The sequence below is a fragment of the Camellia sinensis genome, chromosome 4 (genome assembly GCF_055761805.1).
Source record: "Camellia sinensis isolate YWXY chromosome 4, ASM5576180v1, whole genome shotgun sequence".
NCBI classification, from domain to species: Eukaryota; Viridiplantae; Streptophyta; class Magnoliopsida; order Ericales; family Theaceae; genus Camellia; species Camellia sinensis.
In genome coordinates this window covers 198,457,528-198,477,037 of record NC_138964.1, presented here as the reverse complement: position 1 = coordinate 198,477,037, position 19,510 = coordinate 198,457,528, and the positions used below count along the sequence as shown (strand labels likewise).

The following is a 19,510-nucleotide window of genomic DNA, read 5'->3' as shown; positions in this document are numbered from 1 at the left end:
AAGCCTGCTCAAGGCAACGATCAAAGGCCTAATAATGTAACTAAACCAAATGAAACCCAAGGGACAGGACCCCAGATTTGAAATGTATCCATTACATTGAAATAAGAAAACATAAAATTAGCTAAACTAGCGACACTTAACCTCAAGAAACCTAAAATAAGACTCAGTTCAAACACAAATTGAATATGCAAGGTCTGAAATGTCATTTCATCCATATATGATATTGATATGATTAAATCTCCTTTCATCTATGTATGATATTGTAAAATGGCTAATATTGCTCAACTGTATAGTTGTCAAATTTGGATTCAAATCATGAATCGAAATGGTATTGTACCGAATCGCGAATTGAATCGAATCGAATCATGAGTTGTAAAGATTCAGCCACCTTTTTAAAATTACATAGAAAAATATATATATACACTTAGATATTAAATATATCTAATAAATATTAAATATGTAGACTTAAATCAATAAAAATATTGCTTTAACTGATGATCATGTAGTCTAGGTAAGAAGTTAACACGGGTCCCATGTTTACCACGTCACCTTTTCCCTTTTAGATATTGTTTCTTATCAATTATTCTTAATAAAGGAAGCAGACAAAGACAAACTTTTAATTTTCAAGTAACAATAACTGAACAACAATGGTTTTTACTTTTTACAAGGTTAAAAAACCATGTTAAAAAACTAAGATCTTTGAACTTCTTCCCAAATCTCACTTGATGCCTTCATTTTGTAAATGTAAGTATTTAGATAAAATTGGACATGTAAAGCTTGGAATATTGTAGAGGGAGAAAGTTTTTTTTTTTTCCGGCTAAGGTTTGAGTATTTGAGAGTAAATAGGGAGGGAGAAAGTTATAAGATGGCATATAGTAATTCTAAAGACCTTAAAAAGGTTTTGTGAACCCTTTTCTAACAATAAAAAACCAAAAAAGAAAACCAAACATCTATTTTAGCAAATCGAATCGATTCACGATTCACGACTCACCTACAATTCATAGCTATTTCACACAACCTGTTCGTATCGATTACCCATTAAATCGAAGTGTACGATTCTAACAACAGAACTTGACTGTAACAAGATGATTTTTTAATTTCTTTAAATGTTTTAAAACTTTGCTAATGTGCCTCTCTAGGGTAGATTCATATTTGAAATTGTTAATGTGTTGGTTAGTTCAAATTGTTAATTTGGCTTTGTAGAATTTGAAATTTTTTTCCTTGTTTCTCAGATATTTCAAGGGACCTGAACTCTTAGTTGATCTGCAAGACTATGATTATTCTATGGATATGTGGAGTCTTGGTTGCATGTTTGCAGGAATGGTGAGAGTTACACTACTTTCAGTTTCTGTTTAGGATATTTGATCTTATCCAAGTAGAGGGGGGGAAATAATTAATCTTTTCAGCTCAAGTCACTTAGAAGAGTGTCATCTGCAATGTTCTTTATTTATTTATTATATTACCAAATAAGAGTTGAAAAGGTTTAGTGCCTTTATGTAGATATTTTGCCATGTTCTTTTTTAAGAACGAAAATTTGTTTTTCCATGGCTCATTATGCTTTGGTTTGGTGCTTTTATGTAGATATTCCGCAAGGAACCTTTCTTTTATGGACATGACAACCATGATCAGCTTGTCAAAATTGCAAAGGTAATGCAATTTCTAGACTTGAGTGAAGTAATCTTATCTTTATAAGACTATTGTGTCATGCAATTTCTGTTACACTACGGAATGGAATTTTTCTAAAGAACCAGCTTATGAGCTCTGTACTCTTTACTACTGCTTACTACTTTTGTAGTGGATGTTTAGTATCAAAAACACATTATTATTGCCCCACTTTTTCCAACTTCTGAAAATATTTAAGATTGCTCTCTCCCCCAAAATATACAAATAATAGTGATATGTATGTCACTGCTGCATAAAGATTGCATACCAAAGCTGATCTTGTAGTGCCAATTACAAATCAGGATTTTGGACGTTCGATATTGCTATTCATCAATATATCGGCTGATACTGTCCAATATATGACCATTTTGCTGATACAAGTACATATCTCGATTGTATTATTTAAAACCATGCTGCAGATGCCAAGTATGATAATCCATAGCTCACTCTCACGCTGGATGTGTGTGGAGTTGACCTAGGTTGGGGTCCTTTGCATGGTCTTTTTCTCAGAAACTTAAGTCTTGATAAGTTTTACAGGCCACGACTCATCTGACATCAAATGCAATTCCAGGTACTTGGGACAGATGAGTTAAATGCGTATTTGAATAAATATCATTTAGAGCTTGATCCTCAACTTGATGCTCTTGTTGGGAGGTATGTTCAATGCTATGCTTCTAATTATTTACCAGACAAAAGCTGTGATTTCCTTAGTTGAAACCATAGTTGTCAAAATGTGTAGGCGACCCTAGCCAATGGTCCTGACCCATGCTGCGTGATTGCCCAGGTGCCCAGGCTATCAAGCAGCCAGCTAAATAAATATAGAAGTTATTTAGTCATTTTACAGTTCAGTTATTTCATCTAAATTGTCATTTTTAGTTTTGAAAAAATAATTAATGTAAGGATGCTTAGTGAAGCTTTATTATAAATTTTTTGGGTTTAGCTCAAAAGGTGGAGCATGTATATAAAACTGGTCTAGTAAACTTCGACTTGAATATCATAATGACATTATAAAAATGTAATGCATTAAAACAAATTGAGCATGAAATTTATAGAAATTCATTACCAAATGCTGTAAAATAACTAGTCACTAAAATTTTATGATTACATGATGGAGATTAAACTAGTCAAAAATGAACATGATTGTAAAATGTATTCAACCTGTTCTAGGAGGGTATACCATTCTAATCATCTAAAAGATCCATTTAAAAACAACAAAGTTTGCTCTTCTTGAAAAGGGAGATAAAAGAAAAAGGTGGGCTTGCAACCCGGAAAGGTTGCCTAAATATTGCTGAAGCATTTGAATGGTCATCAGATTAACTGTGATTTAGGTGAGCATTGCTTAGGCAAGCCCGTAACAACTATGGTTGAAACATAATGGTCATCAAATTATGTACTAATACAAAGAATACATCTGATTATATAGTAAACCTAACCCTAAGACTACAAATGAAACACTGCCATATATATACACCTAAAACACTGCCTTATATATACACCTATACAATCTCTAACACTATCATATATATAAACCTAACTTAATATTCTCACACCCTCGCTCAAACTCAAGGTGGTGTAGCAAAAAATACTGAGAGTATGCCAAGAAGAAATTGAAACTGAATAGTGGTGTGAGTCTTAGTAAAAAAGTCAGCAAGCTGCAGAGCCGAAGAGACGAAAGGAAGCGAGATAGAGCCACACTGCAGATGTTGATAGACAAAGTGACAATCAATCTCAATGTGTTGTATTCGCTCATGGAAGACACTATTATGGGCAATCTGAATAGCACTACGGTAATCACAATAGAGGGAGGTCGGAGAAGACTGAGGGACGCCCAAGTCAGAGAGAAGACAACAAAACCAGACAACTTCAGTAGTAGCGTGAGCCATTGCACGGTACTCAGCTTCGGCAATAGAACAAGCAACAACAGTTTGTTTTTTACTTTTCCAAGAAATCAAAGAATCGCCAAGAAACATACAAAAATCAAAAGGAGACTTAGAATTTGTAACATCACCAGCCCAATCAACATCAACATAGGCGACTAAAGCCAAAGAATAAGCAGAGGACAACAACAATCTTTGGAAGATAGTACCACGAAGATAGTAAAGAATACGAACTAAAGCAACTCAATGTGTAGAACGAGGAGTAGAAACGAACTGACTAACCACATGAACAGCATAGGCAAAATCAAGACGAATAACTGTCAGATAGACTAAGCAATCCACGAGCTCCCGATATAAAGTAAAATCAGGCAAAGGAATACCATCAGTAGTATTAAGTTTCATATTAAGCTCAATGGGGGTATTAGTAATCTTAGTGTCAGTAAAACCAACACGGTGAATAACTTCATTAGTATACTTGGCTTGAGACAGAAAGTAGTCCTTGTGACGAGAATAGACTAACAATGGAAGGGAAGAAGGATCCAGCGAGGGAGAAGGTGGAGAGGATGTAACAGACTTATGAGGTACGTGGAGGGGGGTTAGGAGGAGAAAAGGGAACTAGTTTATAGGGAACAGTAAAGATGTACTCATCAGGAAGAAATGGATCAATGTGAATCAAATCCTCTTTAGAAACTCGAGCCGTGAGAGGCGGAAGTTGAAAGTAAGCTAGACGTTTAAAAAATGCAACATGGTAGGAGACATAAAACCGACGGGAAATAGGATCGTAACAGCGATAGCCTTTCTGAGTAAGACTGTAACCCCAAAAAGACACACGGGACAGACCAGGCACTAAGTTTTGTCCTATCTTTCCGAGAAAGAAAGAGAGAGCTTAGTTGCACGAAGCAGGAGCGGGAGCGGGAGCGGGAGCGGGGGAACGGGGCCACTTTGAGGAATCGTAAATTAGGAGCGCTTATATATTATTTTTATTAATTATATTTTATTTATTATAATAAATAATGAATAATAAATTATGTTAAAATAAATAAAAAATAAAAATTAGATCTTTTATTTTATAAATTTTTTAAGTTTTTTTTTATTATATATGATTTAAATAGATTTCTTTTAAATAATTAGATGATTTATTTTATTTATTATATGTTAAAAAGTTAAGAAATAATAAATTTTAATAAATAATTTTTTATTTTAGACAGAAGAATTATATTGTCTATGACAAATTGTATTATATATTATAAATATTATAATTTATAAATTATATTATATATATTATATATATATATATGATAAATTATATTTATATTATATAAAACAAATATAAAAACGGAGAGGGAGAGAGAGGGAGAACAGAGATTGAGAGAGAGAGAGAGAGGGAGAACAGAGACGAGAGAGGGAGACGAAGAGAGAGACGAAGCAAACATAGGCGAAGAGAGACGAAGAGGAGATCGAGACTGAGAGAAGAGAGAGAGACAAAGACAGTCGAGATCGACAGTGAGAGAAGGTCTCAGCCCTAATCGCGATTCTCTCGCATTAGAAGCGCGATTCTTATGCGATTCTTCCTTGGAAGCGCAAAATTGCGCTTCTTCCTCAGAAACGTGAGTCCCTTCCACGATTCCTGCTACTAAGGGAGAGAGTAATTATGAAGTTAGAAAAACAGAGTCTCATAAGGAGAATGATTAGATAGTAGGGGGTAGGCATATGGTTAAGAAAAAAAGCAGCGATAAGAACGGTTTCCCCTTAAAAGGGAGTCGAAACAGAGGTAAAAAGAATGAGAGATCTAGCTGTCTCAAGAAGATGACGGTGTTTACGCTCAGCACGGCCATTTTGGACAGGTGTTTCAGTATAGGTAGTTTGGTGAATGGTACCTAAATTGGCCAGATACTTACAGAACTCAGTTTTAAAATATTCTCCACCCAAGTCAAATTGTAACAATTTAATGGTAACCCCAAACTGTATAGTGATCATAGACTGAAAGGTACGGTATATTTGGTAGAAGTCATATTTGTGAGTCATAAGATAAACCCAAGTATAATGGGTGCAATCATCAACAAAAGACATGTAATAAGCATAACCCCTTTTAGTGAGAACATGAGAAGGTCCCCAAACATCAGTATGCACAAGAGAAAAAGGAGAAATAGAAATAGTACTTTTATTAAATGGTAAGGCGGACATTTTGGCAAGTTTATACCCCCGACATTCATCAATTTGATTAGGAGAAACTTTGCCCAACACTCCTAACTGAGCTAAAGACTATAAACGGTTGACAGACAAATGACCCAGGCGAGAATGCCATAAATAAAATTGACTCGATTGAAAATCTAATTGAAATGAGGAAAGTGCAACTGGAGAGGTGGATAGAGAGATGCAGGCTTTCCACCACAAGAGATCTCCAACTCTACAGCCTGTCCCAATCTGCTTCTTGGACACCTGATCTTGCACACAATAGACAGAAGAGGAAAAATAACATCAAAACCAAAAGCATCAAGTTGACTGATAAATAATAAATTGATGAATAGCTGAGAAACATAAAGAACAGAGGGAATAATAACTGCAGACATGGCAGAGGATAAGACAGACCCAATAGACAGAACAGATATACCAAACTCATTAGCATTATTAATAGTAATAGGAGAGAGGGGGGGTACAATTTTGAAGTAAGGAAAGGTGAGGAGTCACATGATGAAAAGCACCAGAGTCAAAAAGCCAAACAGAAGAAGATATACCTAAAGAGGACCTAAGCAAACCTGAATGAAGAGAGGTAAGAGCAAAGGTAGATGAGAATGGCTAAAAGGTGGACAAGAGGTGTTAAAGCTGAGTAATTTGGGCACTCAAGGAAGCCAAGTTAGGATCTAAAGCCAGAGTAGATGCAGTATAAGCGGCAGGAGGCCGAAAGTTATTTTGAGTAGGAGCTTGGGACTGTGACTGTGACTGTGACTGTGACTGAGACTGAGACTGAGATTGCTAAGAAGACGCATGGCCCTTCTTGGGACAATTATACTTCTAATGGCTTCTCTGATGGTAGAAAGCACACTCATCGGAAGCTAGGGGCCCTTTCTTGGGCTTTGTAGTGGCCGGAAACTGATAAGGTGGTAGGGTCGACAACAGAGGAGGTTGAGTAGGAGACAAAGTTTGACTGGCTGTCTTAAGACGGGTTTCTTTGGAGAGGAGCTCACGAACAATAGCATCTACAGAGGGAAGAAGAGACTGATGAAGAACTGTTAAGAACTGCACTAAACGACTTTGCTCCCGAAACTCAACATAAGCATCTAGTGCCTTGAGCTAGGTTGTTCCATGAGAGCCAATTGATCCTAAAGACCTATCATCTCAATGTAGAAGTCCTGAATAAATTGATCCTGCTGACGAGCACTCTGAATAGTTGTTTCCAACTCATGCCGCTTGGCAAAGTTGGATTGCTGATACACCCCCAATAAATAGTTCCACACCTCCTTGGCAGTGCTGTATTTGGAAAATATCATTCTAATACAGTTATTCACAGAATTATGAAACCAGGTCAGAACTTGGGCATTATCACAATCCCAAGTGTCACAAGAAGTCAGATATCCTTCTACTTTCGGGTCCAATGGACGAGGAATAAAACCAGAAACATAGCCACATTTTTTCTGATCAAGAAGAAAATTCTTCATAATACTGGCCCAATAAGTATAATTGGCACCAATGAGTTTACATCTGATAACTTCGAGTTTGGTGTCTGATGTTGTAATTAAACAAAATTTATAAAATTTAGAAGCCAAAGTGTAATAACTAAGAATTGGAGAGCCAAGTTGAAATACGTCACTAACTCAGAGAACTAGAGACATGGTCGCGTATCAGAGAACTAGAGAAAGAGAACCAAAGATGGAGTTTCGAACCAGAGATGTGAGCGAGAGCAGATGTGTTGCAAACTAGATAGAGTCGCGAGACACAGACAATGTCACGATTTCAACAAGAAAACCGTGATTTCGATGGTCACCAAAGACCTCGAATGAAATGCAAACTGATCAAAGAGAGCCAACAGATCAATCGCAAATCAGAACCAACGAGAGAGTGACCCCGAGAAGATGAATTAGAGAGGGAAAAGGGCTCACGAAGGCAAAGAACTTTGATCGTCGAACCAGAGGAAAACAACCAGAGATGGCTGCTAGGGTTTCGAATCCTTCAGACTAGGGTTTCGAACCAAGCTTTGATACCATGTAAGTTTTCTAAATGACTTCTGCATATTCAAATTAAATACTAATACAAAGAATACATCTGATTATATAGTAAACCTAACCGTAAGACTAAAAAGGAAATACTGCCATATATATACACATAAAATACTGCCATATATATACACCTATACAATCTCTCAGAAAAGGAAATACTGCCATATATATAAATCTAACCTAATAGTCTCACAGCTAACTAGGTATCTTGGTAACAACAAACAACTAGTGCTTATTTTTTTATTGATTTCTTCGTTCGTTCTTCTGCAGGCACAGTAGGAAGCCCTGGTCCAAATTTATTAATGATGATAATCAGCATCTTGTATCACCAGAGGTCCTTTGCTTTTTTTTCTTTTTTTTTTTCCATTATGAAGTTTGATGTTTTTTTGGTTCATTTATTAATCGACATGTAGCCCTGTTATTGGTCTTTGATTCTTTCTAGCAATATGACATGCAGGCTATTGATTTTCTCGACAAGCTTCTTCGATATGACCATCAAGATAGGCTTACAGCAAAAGAAGCAATGGTAATCCTATATGACATATAATTAACTGTTTATTTGTTTTCTTTATTTATGAACAATCACTTCTGTAATTCTTCTCGATTTCTTCTTTTTCCTTTTCACGTTGTGTCAATTGGTGACCTAGTTTGTCTATGCGGAGACGCAAATGTGTTAGTATTTATAACGAGGATAAGCAGTCTTGCACATTACCCACGATCCTCGGTCATTTGGGAATATAGGGTGGTCCCTTTGATGTTCCATGTTAGGTTGGTAAAAGTTTGGGATTAAGGGTGGGAATTATTGACACAGCACATTATCGACACGAACCATAAAGTGAGTGGTTTGGGGATTAACTAATTCTCAACATAGACTCAAAAGTGACACGACACGATAGCACAAAAAAGAAATAGGTTTGGTTAGTGTCAAATTCATGTAATTTGAATTTGACATGGATAACTTATTTAATGGAGAATTAATTACACATTTTATGGAATTGAGTTTAAATAAAACATTTTTAACAATGATTTTATCTAGTAGAGATTAGTTCATAAATTTTATTTTGTGGGTGTAAAAATTTAAATGTCTCCATATACTTGGCATTTTAAACTGAGGGTTAAATTTTTTTATACATGTCAAAATGACACGAACCCACATGACACGATAATTCTAAAAAATAAAGGGGTAGGGTTAGTGTTAAGAGGATTTTGACACAAACTTGAGATGATATGACATGAACAAAATGAACACGATGCGATTCCCATCCCTATTTGGAATTTTAGAGTGGTTTTTCGACTATTAAAATTATGTTTATGGGGTGTCTTATCCATACGTTGGGTTTTCTTAGTTTTTTTTCATTCTTGAATCAGAACATTGAAATTATCTTTCTTATTCATGAAGTGAGATTGGAGAGGAGGAAATAGAAACTTGTGGAAATTCGAGGAGAAAGTATTTAATGTAACTAGAGACAACTGGTTACTCCAATATTTTAAGCTTTTGTTGTTTAATGGAAAACATTAACAAATAAAGCATATTTGATTGTCTAGTTTTCTTGCTTCCTGACTTTTTTTATTTTTTAAAGACATATTTTTCTGTCTAATATAAATAAAGCATTTTTTTGGTCTTTGGGTTCACTGATATGTTGTTCACTTATGTTTGTGGATCAGGCTCATCCATATTTCTCTCAAGTCCGGGCTGCTGAGAGTAGTAGGATGCGGATGCAGTAACCTATATACGTGAATGTTACATATTTGCAGTTTCATACTCCAAACACTCGTCATTTGGTGTTTAGAGGTTTGCATATGGTGTTTACTTGTATGATATGATATTCTCTTATATCCATTTGAGATACTGTATTTAGACAACTTCTGGATTGGGATGTGGATTTTTACAGTTACCTGTATGAATTTATATGATGCATCAGCTACCATTTTGTGTATATATAAACACTAGTGTACTTATGGCCTTCCTAGTGAAATGTATTTCTAGTTTTGTTATTCAGTTGCTTTCATATTAAAGTTCTAAGGAGTTTTATCATATGAATTTTTATTTATATTTATTTTAATGAAAATCGGATAATATGTTTAACATAATATATTATTAATTTCCTTTGTTCTTGTGGCCACACCAGGGCTTTTGAGTAAACTTCACCTTGGAGGAATGTGATTTGGGGGTTTGGCCCAGCATTGTTGATTTTCTTCGTGGTTATGCCATTGACCTTTTGAGTTATTTGACATGGACCAGGCCAATTTAAATAATAATAATTATGACTTATTATGTGGATTTTAGGGTTGTAACACCACCACGGAACAACCCCATCCCTCTATCTTTGCCAAAACGCACCAATTATGGTCCATTGCCTTCTTATACCCTCCATTCTATGCGTATTCAACCTCTCACTTTGTTCTCTCGTACTTGTATATATTTGCATTGATTCACGTCTCTTGAACTCTTTCTGAATTACCATATATCATCTCTTAATTCAGTGGGTCTCTCTATCTCACTAATGTCTGTGTGTGTCTGTTGGAACATTGGGTTGCACTGGTCTATGGGATGGTAATCCAGAATCTGTCTGATGTCTTTGCCTTCAGAATCCTACCTTGGTTCATTCAACTAATGTTTCTTTCTTCACAATTGGGAGAGTTTAGAAAAAGAGAGAACTGAATCAAGAGAGAGAGAATTTTAGGCCATGTTTGGTTCATGGATTTAGATAGGAATTTAGAAAGAGAGAGAAAATGTGTGGGAAAGAAAATGTGAATGCAATCTATATAAAATAAAGTAGAAGTGTTTTTGAATCTTCAACATATTTTGCCCTACTAAAACATTTGGACGGTTCAAATCTGTTCAAACTATAAAACAATAGTTGAGATGTATTTTTCAAAAAATGCCTTACGTGTACATTTTCTACTTTCTCGCTTCTCTCTCTTACTTTTTCTGTTTTTCACCAATCCTCTCATGATCTTACCTTCCTCCCTCTTTTCTTTTTATATTTTATTTTCCACCCTTTTTTATTTTTCTCCTTATTTGTTTATTTTTTCTTTTTTGTTCACTTATTTTTATTTACACCTTGCCTTCAAGCACATGCATACACTAGTATAATTATGTTTTACACACTTTTTTCTTTTCTATTTTCAAATTTTTATCCAAATTTATGAACTAAACACAACTTTATAGACAAGTAGGGTTTTTTTAGTGAGTATTTGTTACGAAGAAGAGTGGGAAAATTGATGCAGATTAAATTTCAGAAAATAAGTATTTTTATTTTATTATTTGAAAATTAATATTATTATGGAATTATTTAGTTATTTAGTTTCTTATTTTCGTATTGCATTATAGTAGTTGCCAATTCTGGTTGTTTTCTAATTAAGTTAGGTCTATATTTTGGTACAATTCTGGTTGTTTTCTAATTAAGTTTATAAATAATGAATGTAAGCCTTAGGGCAAGGGGAGATAGTTTTTTTGAGAATTAATATATTTTGAGTTTTATACTCTTTTGTCCCAACTTCAGGTATTCTTTTTGAATTAACTATGGTTGAGCCGTTATTCTAGGTATTCTTTGTAAATCAACGAGTCTAAAGAGGAATCTTACTTCCAGTATTCTTGTTTGAATCAATGGATTTTAAGATTATTCTTATTACGCGTCTCATGCTGCATAAGTTGGTATCAGAGCTTGCTACGTTCTTGCTTCATGCCTAGGAATCGTAGTGATGCTCAAGAGGTTCCTGTGGAAGAGGAAGAGGTAATAGATGATGATTCTAGTGAAATACGTGAACCAAATCACTAAACAGGACGATCTGATTAAATGACATTTCACGTCAAAATTTATTCCAGATCCAATTGTGGATTGGAGTAAATCACCGATTTTTTATGATGAACCATTCATTGATGGATCTAATAATATGTTTAATCATAATTTGTCCGTTGGAAGCATAAATCAAAGTTATGGAAGGGTTGGTGTTAATTTTATTTTTATGAAAGATCATATACTTGGCTTACATAAGTTTAATGAGCATTCAAAATTGATTTACAATATGGAGAATATTTTCTATGATCTGTCTGTAGAGAAATTTCATGAAGAGTTTACAAATTTGAGTTTGAACCGTTCAAATTTGGGCTTTGATGAAGATGTGTTAAATTTGTTAAAGAAAGTTGTTCTTTTAATTTTAGGAAACTCTTCTTTGAAGTTTAGATTTACAAAAATTAATCTCAAATACAAGGTTGATGCAGATAAGTGCAGACGTGCCAAGTTATTTCAAGCAATAGAAACTCGGGGGCGAGTTTTCTCAAGCGGGAAAGAATGATGCAAATTGAATTTTAGAAAATAAGTATTTTTATTTTATTATTTTAAAATTAATATTATTATGGAAATAATTGTTTAGTTTCCTTATTGCATTATGGTAGTTGTCAATTCTAATTGTTTCCTAATTAAGTTAGGTCTATATTTTGTTTACAAATAATAAATGTAAGCCTTAGGGCAAGGGGAGATAGTTTTTTTGAGAATTAATATATTTTGAGTTTTATACTCTTTTGTTCTAACTTTGGGTATTCTTTTTTAATTAACTATTGTTGAGCCTTTATTCTTGATATTATTTATGAATCAACGTTTTTAAAGAGAAATCTTACTTCCAATATTCTTGTTTGAATCAACGGATTTTAAAATTATTCTTATTACGCGTCTCGCGCTGCATCAAAAATTCATAACACGGAGAGGGTACTCAAGGGTATTGTGGTCTTTTTATACATTTATGATACTTCAATTCTAAGCTTATGATTTCAAATTGCAAGGGAAATTTCATCACTTACCAAATTGCAAGGGCAATTTCATCATTTAGGCCAAGTTTGGGAACACCCCAAAAAGTCAAAAAGTCAAAAAGTTACTCAAAAAGTTAAAAAGTTATCACTATTCACCAAAAGTCAACAATTACGGCTGCACAACTCCCAATTCTAATTTTCTCCTACAAATCAATTTTTACAATTTTTTATTACACATTTTTCCATAAAAAGTCAAAAAGTTAACCCAAACATTCATATTTTCAACCTCAACTTTTTAGTCTAAAAAGACAAAAAGTGCACTTATTTAGTCTTCCCAAACTTGGCCTAATCACCCACAACAATACAATTAGGCCAACAACTCTAATGGGGGACGCACTACAATCTCAAAAATCATAAGGAATGTTTCTATAATTGTCAAAACCTCAATGTCATGTTTAATTCACAAAATTAGTAGTGAGATATTAATAATCTTATCAAATTAATATGATATTCATTATCCAATTAGATTAATATGATAAATTATCCATTAGATTAATAATCTCACCCCTACTCCATTCCTAATAATCCTACAAATTTGTTAGATTAATTATCCATTGAATTAATAATCCTAAACCAAAATGTTATAACAAACATAAAATAATTAGATCCACAAATTAATAATTCCAATCCTACGTTTTAATACATCCAATCAAACATACCCCAAATGTATAACTACTCTAAACTGCATTTTAGGCATCTTGCAAGCACCAAATGTAACTTTGGCACAAAAAGACTGTGACATGTTTGGACTCCCTATGATAGAAACCACAATGGCATTTGCTGCGTAGCCTTGAATTCAGAGAAAATTGCCAAAGATTGATCACAGAAGTACCCGACTAAGACCCCATTTGGCAAATGGCATTTTGCATTGGGCTACCATCACCCCATCTGCCCAAGGCATTCGCATTGGCAAATCAGTTTCAAAATGCTTCTGCAAAAGCTCTTCTTGGAAAACACTCCACAAAAAGCTACTGTGCCAAACAGGCACTAAGAACTCTGCAGTAGTTCTTTCAAATCCTGCTGGTTCGCATTCACATCAACAATCCTAACGGCGTTTAGTTGTCCAGCCAAGTGTCAACATAATAAAACGTATTTTCATATGATACAATTTCACTTAACACATGGTTTCACATTTTTGACAACCACCAATCATAGCATTCTAAGTAGTAAATAAGTCTTCTTGTATGCATACAACACACCCATATTTAATAATGAGTCCAACACAATTCAGAAGAGGGAATCACAATAAAAGCTTAATACACTCTAGAGTAAAGATGATAGCCCAAACTCCACAAGATTCTTCTCCCCTAATTCCATTCACTTCTTAAGATGAGGGAAACAAGTATAGAAATCGGATTTTGGATGCTTGGCTTCTGCATGCTCCCTGCATTTCAGCTCCGATGTAGTGCAAATGAATGTCTGCATACACACCTTGCACTGCATCCATCAAAACATCAATGAATTAAGCAACACAACGCACTTCAAGCAATAGACTTGGCTATGAAAACTGAAATACCCATCATTCATTATCTACATGACGACCCTCAAAACCTAAATAAGTTTCCAATAATGCATCATCTGAAGATTAGCAAAGCCACACACCACACGAGTATCATTAGTTGTAATAAAGTATTGAAGATACTAGAAACAGCTAGTTTGCAAAAACCATCACTTTTTACTAGACTGAAACGGATGGGCATTCTATGAGCACGAGCATTGACAAAAGAATATTTCTACTGACTTGTGCATCAGAGACCAAACATTAGAGTGGATTACTAAAATAGTCATGTGAATTGTTGTCGATTGAAAAAAGAAGGGCGTCACAATAATTTCAAATAATTCAAATCCTACAAATTAACAACACTCATAACAGAATAACCTCCACTGTCGCATAATTTTCTTAAGTGAGGAGTTGACTGCATGTGGGAGATGCAGGATAATGCATTAAAATACAAGACATCTAACAAAAGAAAGGGAATTTCTATTACTTAGCAAATTACCAATTCTGGCATGAATTTAGACCAAGTCTAGCAGGGACATCATTATCATTTATCATTCATTACAAGAACTGAGGATGTGCAATGGAAATCATGGACATCATTACCATTTATCAGACATTACAATAACTGACGGTGTGAAATGGAAAATAATATTTCATGTAGCGAGCTTACAATAGCTCAGATAAGACTTCATTAAGTTGATATCTGCAGACTACAGCAACAGTTTCCTACAGCCAAGATAACAGTCTCTCACATCATTTATTTGGTGGAATAGCCACTCTCTAGAGACAAGTCTTATAATTGAAACCTGAATCTCCTAACAAATGTATTATATATGATAGCAAGTATTTTCAATGGACAAAAATCACCAGTGTGACGATTGAAAGATCCATTGCTCTTCACATTTTTTGTCCGCATTAATCAATTTGACGATGAAGACCTGCATATTTCTTTCCATGTATGTTGTTGCATAGCTACCTCAATACCTAATTTCAAATTACTAGCAACAAGCACCAGCGATTAAAAAGTCATAAGAGAATTAGATTCATAAATGGCGTGTATGAAGGGCATCAAAAACTTCCATCAATCTCTCAACTTGGAATAAAGCAAAGTGTAGAGTTTCACCATGCAGATTGTGAATACATAATTCCTAAATTTGGCAAGTTCAGAAAAAATGGTGTGCTACTGTCCAACAAATATCTTGATATGGCAAAGAATATGCTAAATGTCACTGTAACTCCTATAAATTTTAAGTCAGATAATTTCTGACTGACGTAGCTCATATAAGGGTCAAACTAGACAAAATAGAAAAAGGTAACATGACACATGCTTTTTCTCTATCAGTAAAGGTTATTTTAAAAATAAAAAGTTTTTCACCTCAAATAATAATAGCGATAAGAGCGGAGTAGCAGTCGGGACAATCTGATGAGGGGAGACATTGACAGGTTAAATATTAGCAACCAACAGATCCAAAGTGGAAGGACTTAAGGTTCAATACAAAATAGAAAACTTCCCTGATAGGGAGACATTCAAGAAGTAGCACAGGCACGCGACACATCATGGGCAAGCCAACATGGCGATTTTCAAAAAATACAATACACCATCTGCGCAGGTCACATTAAAATTTTATATTTTTATAAATTTATTATGGGTAAAATATTTGAATAGTTTATTCAAAGTAATTAAAAAGAATAGTACTAATTAAAATTAAAAGTCATATCTATTCCATAACTTAAACACCAAGATATTATTTATGTAACATTTGTATTGTAAAGAATACAAAACAAGTGTAGAACTTCATAAATATTTCAAAAATTATTTAGAGTACACAGATTACATTCTAAAGAATGCATAACATTGTTACTATGAAGAGATTCGTCACAAAAATTGTGTTCAGACTCAGAGGGTTCAAAAAATGTTGTTGAAGCGACAGTAAAGTGTTTGATATTATGAGTGTAAGCTTTTAACTAAGACACGGTAAAGAAGTGTCATACATGCTTCAGAAGTATCCGCATTGGAGTATCATTAAATGTAAGTTTATGTGTTAATCTCATGCCACTGGCTTCAATATAGAGAGCGTTTGACCCCAAACCAACAGAACGGCCATAATCATACAATTCCTTGAACATTTAAACCAAAATGCAGAAGCAGAACAACAAAGCACAAAGCTCATGACCAATCCAAGTTCAAGTTCAAGCCACAAACGCCAATGCAGTTGTGAATACCATAAGCAAGCAGCCAGCACGGCTCAGTCCCTTGCACCTTTTTTTCTTCTTCTTCTTCATTGAAAATTTCAATTAGGTTTATTCTTTCCTCAATTTTGACCAATTACTAGCTAAAAAAAATCACATATCATATTCATTTTATTTTTTATCTTTTATTTTTTTTTGTATGGAGATAATCTATCTAAAAATACTAAAAATTACTACAATTCAAGGTCGGGTATTTTCAAACGAAACAAGGGATTAACCATATAAAAACCCCGGAATCAGCTGAGTATCGTATCAGAATTGAAGCATAAATAATCTGATTAAACAGACATGTAGGAATACCTGGATAGTCATGGCCTTCTTATTCGAATCCAGCTGACTTCCTGTGTTAGATCGGACAATTTATCATGTTATTTTTGAAGAAAAACACATAGATTCATGCGAATTCAAAGCTCAATTCCAAGAAATACCAACAAAATTAGGAGTCCACTGATAGAATACACACACACATATATACCTTTACCAGCAGCTTTCATTTTCTCCATGTTCTTCTCGCGAGCCATCTTCGCTTTCTGACCATTGCCGCCTCCCATGTTAATCGAACGATCTCAATCCTAACACACACTATCTCTCTCTCTCTCTCTCTCTCTCAGAAAACCCTAAATCGCAAGGGCGGCAAAGGACGAGAGCGCGACGACGGCCAAGCACGCTTTATACGGGCGAGCTCGTGTCTACGCTGCCCTTAAACGACCCCGTTTTACAATTTAAACTTTATATATGCTTTTTTTATTTCATTTGGTCACGCAATAATGCTTATAGGCCAACTTTGATGACCACACGCTAACTTTGTGTGGGATAAGATTATTCATTGATTTATGGTTCCGTTTAAGAAAAAAGTCAAGTGTTTTTTGGTTAAAATAGTCATAAAAAATAAAATAAGTTATTTTTGTTACAAAAAATAAAATATCAAATCCAACCCATAATCATTATAATCCTCTCTCACAAAAAAGTCAAAAAATTCTTCTTAAACCAGGCTAAAATAATCCAAATTAAAATAACTAAAAAGTCAAAAAGTCAATCCACTTCTCAAAGGGAGACTATATGGGATTGGATTTGTTGTGTAACGTTGTCCAATTCAATCCACTTGGATGGCTCCATGGATAAGTTGGAACTTTGGTGTTTGGAAAAATTTAGACAAGTCTTTGCTTTCCTTTTTTTACTCCCTTTTTTTTTTTCTTTTTGTATTTTATTGATTTTTTAAAAAAAAATTATGTTAAATTTTTTTATCTTTTGAAGTCAGTCTTGTAGTTGAATTACTATTTTTGACAAATTTTTTTGTCTTCTCTAAATTTTTTTTTAATTACTTTTTATGTCTGTTTAATCGAGTAAACCAATTTTTTAAAAAAATTTTAACTTTTTTAATAAAAATTTACTAAAAATAAAAAATAAAAAATCCCAATCACCTACATTGGATAAGTCCAATCTAATGTTGTTTAATTTATTTTATTTTTTTTAAAAAAAAAAAAAACAAACAAACAAACAAACAAATTCCAATCAAGTAGATTGGATAAGTCCAATCTAATGTTATTCTACCCACTCATTCATATTCTTTTATCCCATGGTTAGCTATTTGGGTTGGAATAAAAGTTGACCCTCCAAATTACATCAAATAATGGACTAGTTGGGACTAATTTGAAATAGTCCAATTCAAAGTTGCACAATACTACAAGTTTGGACTATTTTCCATCTTTTAATTTTAGGTAAATTACAGTTACTTTTTTTGAGTTTTAATGAAATTACATAAACCTCCATTGAGGTTTCTGAATTAACTGTCTTCATTTGGCATGTCAAATTTTTTAATTTTTTTGATATTTTAGTCATAAAAAGATAAAATAGGTTTTTTAATCCAATAAGATAAAACATCACATCCACTTTATAATCATTTTATTTTTTCTTTTATAAAAGTAAAAAAAAAAATCAAAAAGTCTATCCCAAACGAGACTTTTTAGCCCCAAGCTAAAATAGTCAAATAGTCAAAAAACTAACTCACATCCCAAACAAACCATTAAACTTTCTTTGAAGTTTAGTTTTCCATTATATTGACATCCCTTAAGATTTAATAAAATTACAGATTATGGATATGAAAATTGAGCTTGAAGATGATGTGGGATTTGTTGAGTTTAAACTGGACAAGTAATTTTCAATTTCAAACTTCCATGCAAGTTTAGTTTTATGAATTTGGAAGGATACTTCAGTTGGTTGAGGGAGAAAAACTCTGCGATAAGCCGTAAACTTCGGATGTCTTGAGATCAATTTCTACTCCTAGCTAGTTTACTCACGGGTCATTGCATTTTTACCTGATCGATCGGTTCAGGACCTTAAGCCTCCGTTTGGCAAGAAAAAGCCCAGGTTTTTTTGGCTAAAATAGCCGCAAAAAACAAAATAGGCTATTTTAGCCACAAAAAACAAAACATCAAATCCAACCCATAATCATTACAATCCTCTCTCACAAAAAAAGTCAAAAAAGCCAAAAAGTCAAAAAGCCCTTCCCAAACCAGGCTAAAATAGCCCAGGCTAAAATAGCCAAAAAGCCAAAAAGCCAAAAAGCCAACCCACTTCCCAAACGGAGGCTAAGATTAGTCGAGTTGCACATCCTAAAAACATGCTGGCCTGGATATTCAGTTATCAAAAAAAAAACAAAATTTATTTTATGAGTTTTTAATCCATAATTTGTTATTAGTAAATTTTTTAATATTTTAGCCTTTTTTTATTATTATTTTTAGATTAACTCAATCTATATGTACTTAAAAAGCATGAAATTTGTTCAAAAGTCTTTTAAAAATTAACTAAATATAAAAAATTTATAAAAATTCAGTACATTTTATATTTTATTGTATTCAATATTTTTTTTGTGCAAATATATTTTTTAAGTGTATCTAGACCAAGTAAATCTAAAAATTTTATTAAAAAAAAAGAATTATTACAATGTTAAAAAAATTCACTAAAAACAAAATCAAAAATATATAAATTTAAAATTCAAAAAACTATTTTTAAAAACTCCAAATTAGACTTTGCTGTTTTCCTCTTACGGTCCAACATCGTTCTGTCTCATGGTACATATTGGGGTGTTTGGAAAGAAAAAAAATAGCCTAGTTTAGGTTAAAAATCACAAAAAGATAAAATAGGTTAAAATAGTTAATAAGACAAAATATCACATCAAACTCATAATTATTTCATT

At 33.6% G+C, this 19,510-nt stretch overlaps 2 protein-coding genes and 1 long non-coding RNA gene across 4 annotated transcripts in view; 1 reads left to right on the top strand and 2 right to left on the bottom strand.

Annotated features, from left to right (window-relative positions):
• LOC114277064 (casein kinase II subunit alpha-2) overlaps nt 1–9,748 on the top strand; it is a 20,230-nt gene extending 10,482 nt beyond the window's left edge. For both annotated transcript variants that reach the window (XM_082922696.1, XM_082922697.1), the window contains exons 5-10: nt 1,233–1,323; nt 1,582–1,647; nt 2,234–2,316; nt 8,024–8,087; nt 8,211–8,279; nt 9,419–9,748. In XM_082922696.1, the coding sequence (XP_082778822.1) occupies nt 1,233–1,323; nt 1,582–1,647; nt 2,234–2,316; nt 8,024–8,087; nt 8,211–8,279; nt 9,419–9,478 (433 nt within the window). In that variant the 3' untranslated portion in view covers nt 9,479–9,748. The remainder of the gene's footprint in view (nt 1–1,232; nt 1,324–1,581; nt 1,648–2,233; nt 2,317–8,023; nt 8,088–8,210; nt 8,280–9,418) is intronic.
• Nucleotides 9,749–13,643: 3,895 nt separating this feature from the next.
• Nucleotides 13,644–17,119, bottom strand: LOC114277065 (uncharacterized protein At2g23090). Its single transcript, XM_028218887.2, has 3 exons — nt 16,790–17,119; nt 16,615–16,655; nt 13,644–14,000 (listed from the first exon to the last, which is right to left on the bottom strand). The coding sequence occupies exons 1-3, from the start codon at nt 16,863–16,865 to the stop codon at nt 13,881–13,883; spliced, it is 237 nt and encodes a 78-aa protein (XP_028074688.2). The 5' UTR covers nt 16,866–17,119; the 3' UTR covers nt 13,644–13,880.
• Nucleotides 14,691–15,666, bottom strand: LOC145823202 (uncharacterized). The gene is made up of 3 exons (XR_014365459.1): nt 15,440–15,666; nt 14,932–15,062; nt 14,691–14,790 (listed from the first exon to the last, which is right to left on the bottom strand). It is a non-coding gene; the product is annotated as an uncharacterized LOC145823202 (long non-coding RNA).
• Nucleotides 17,120–19,510: the final 2,391 nt, after the last annotated feature.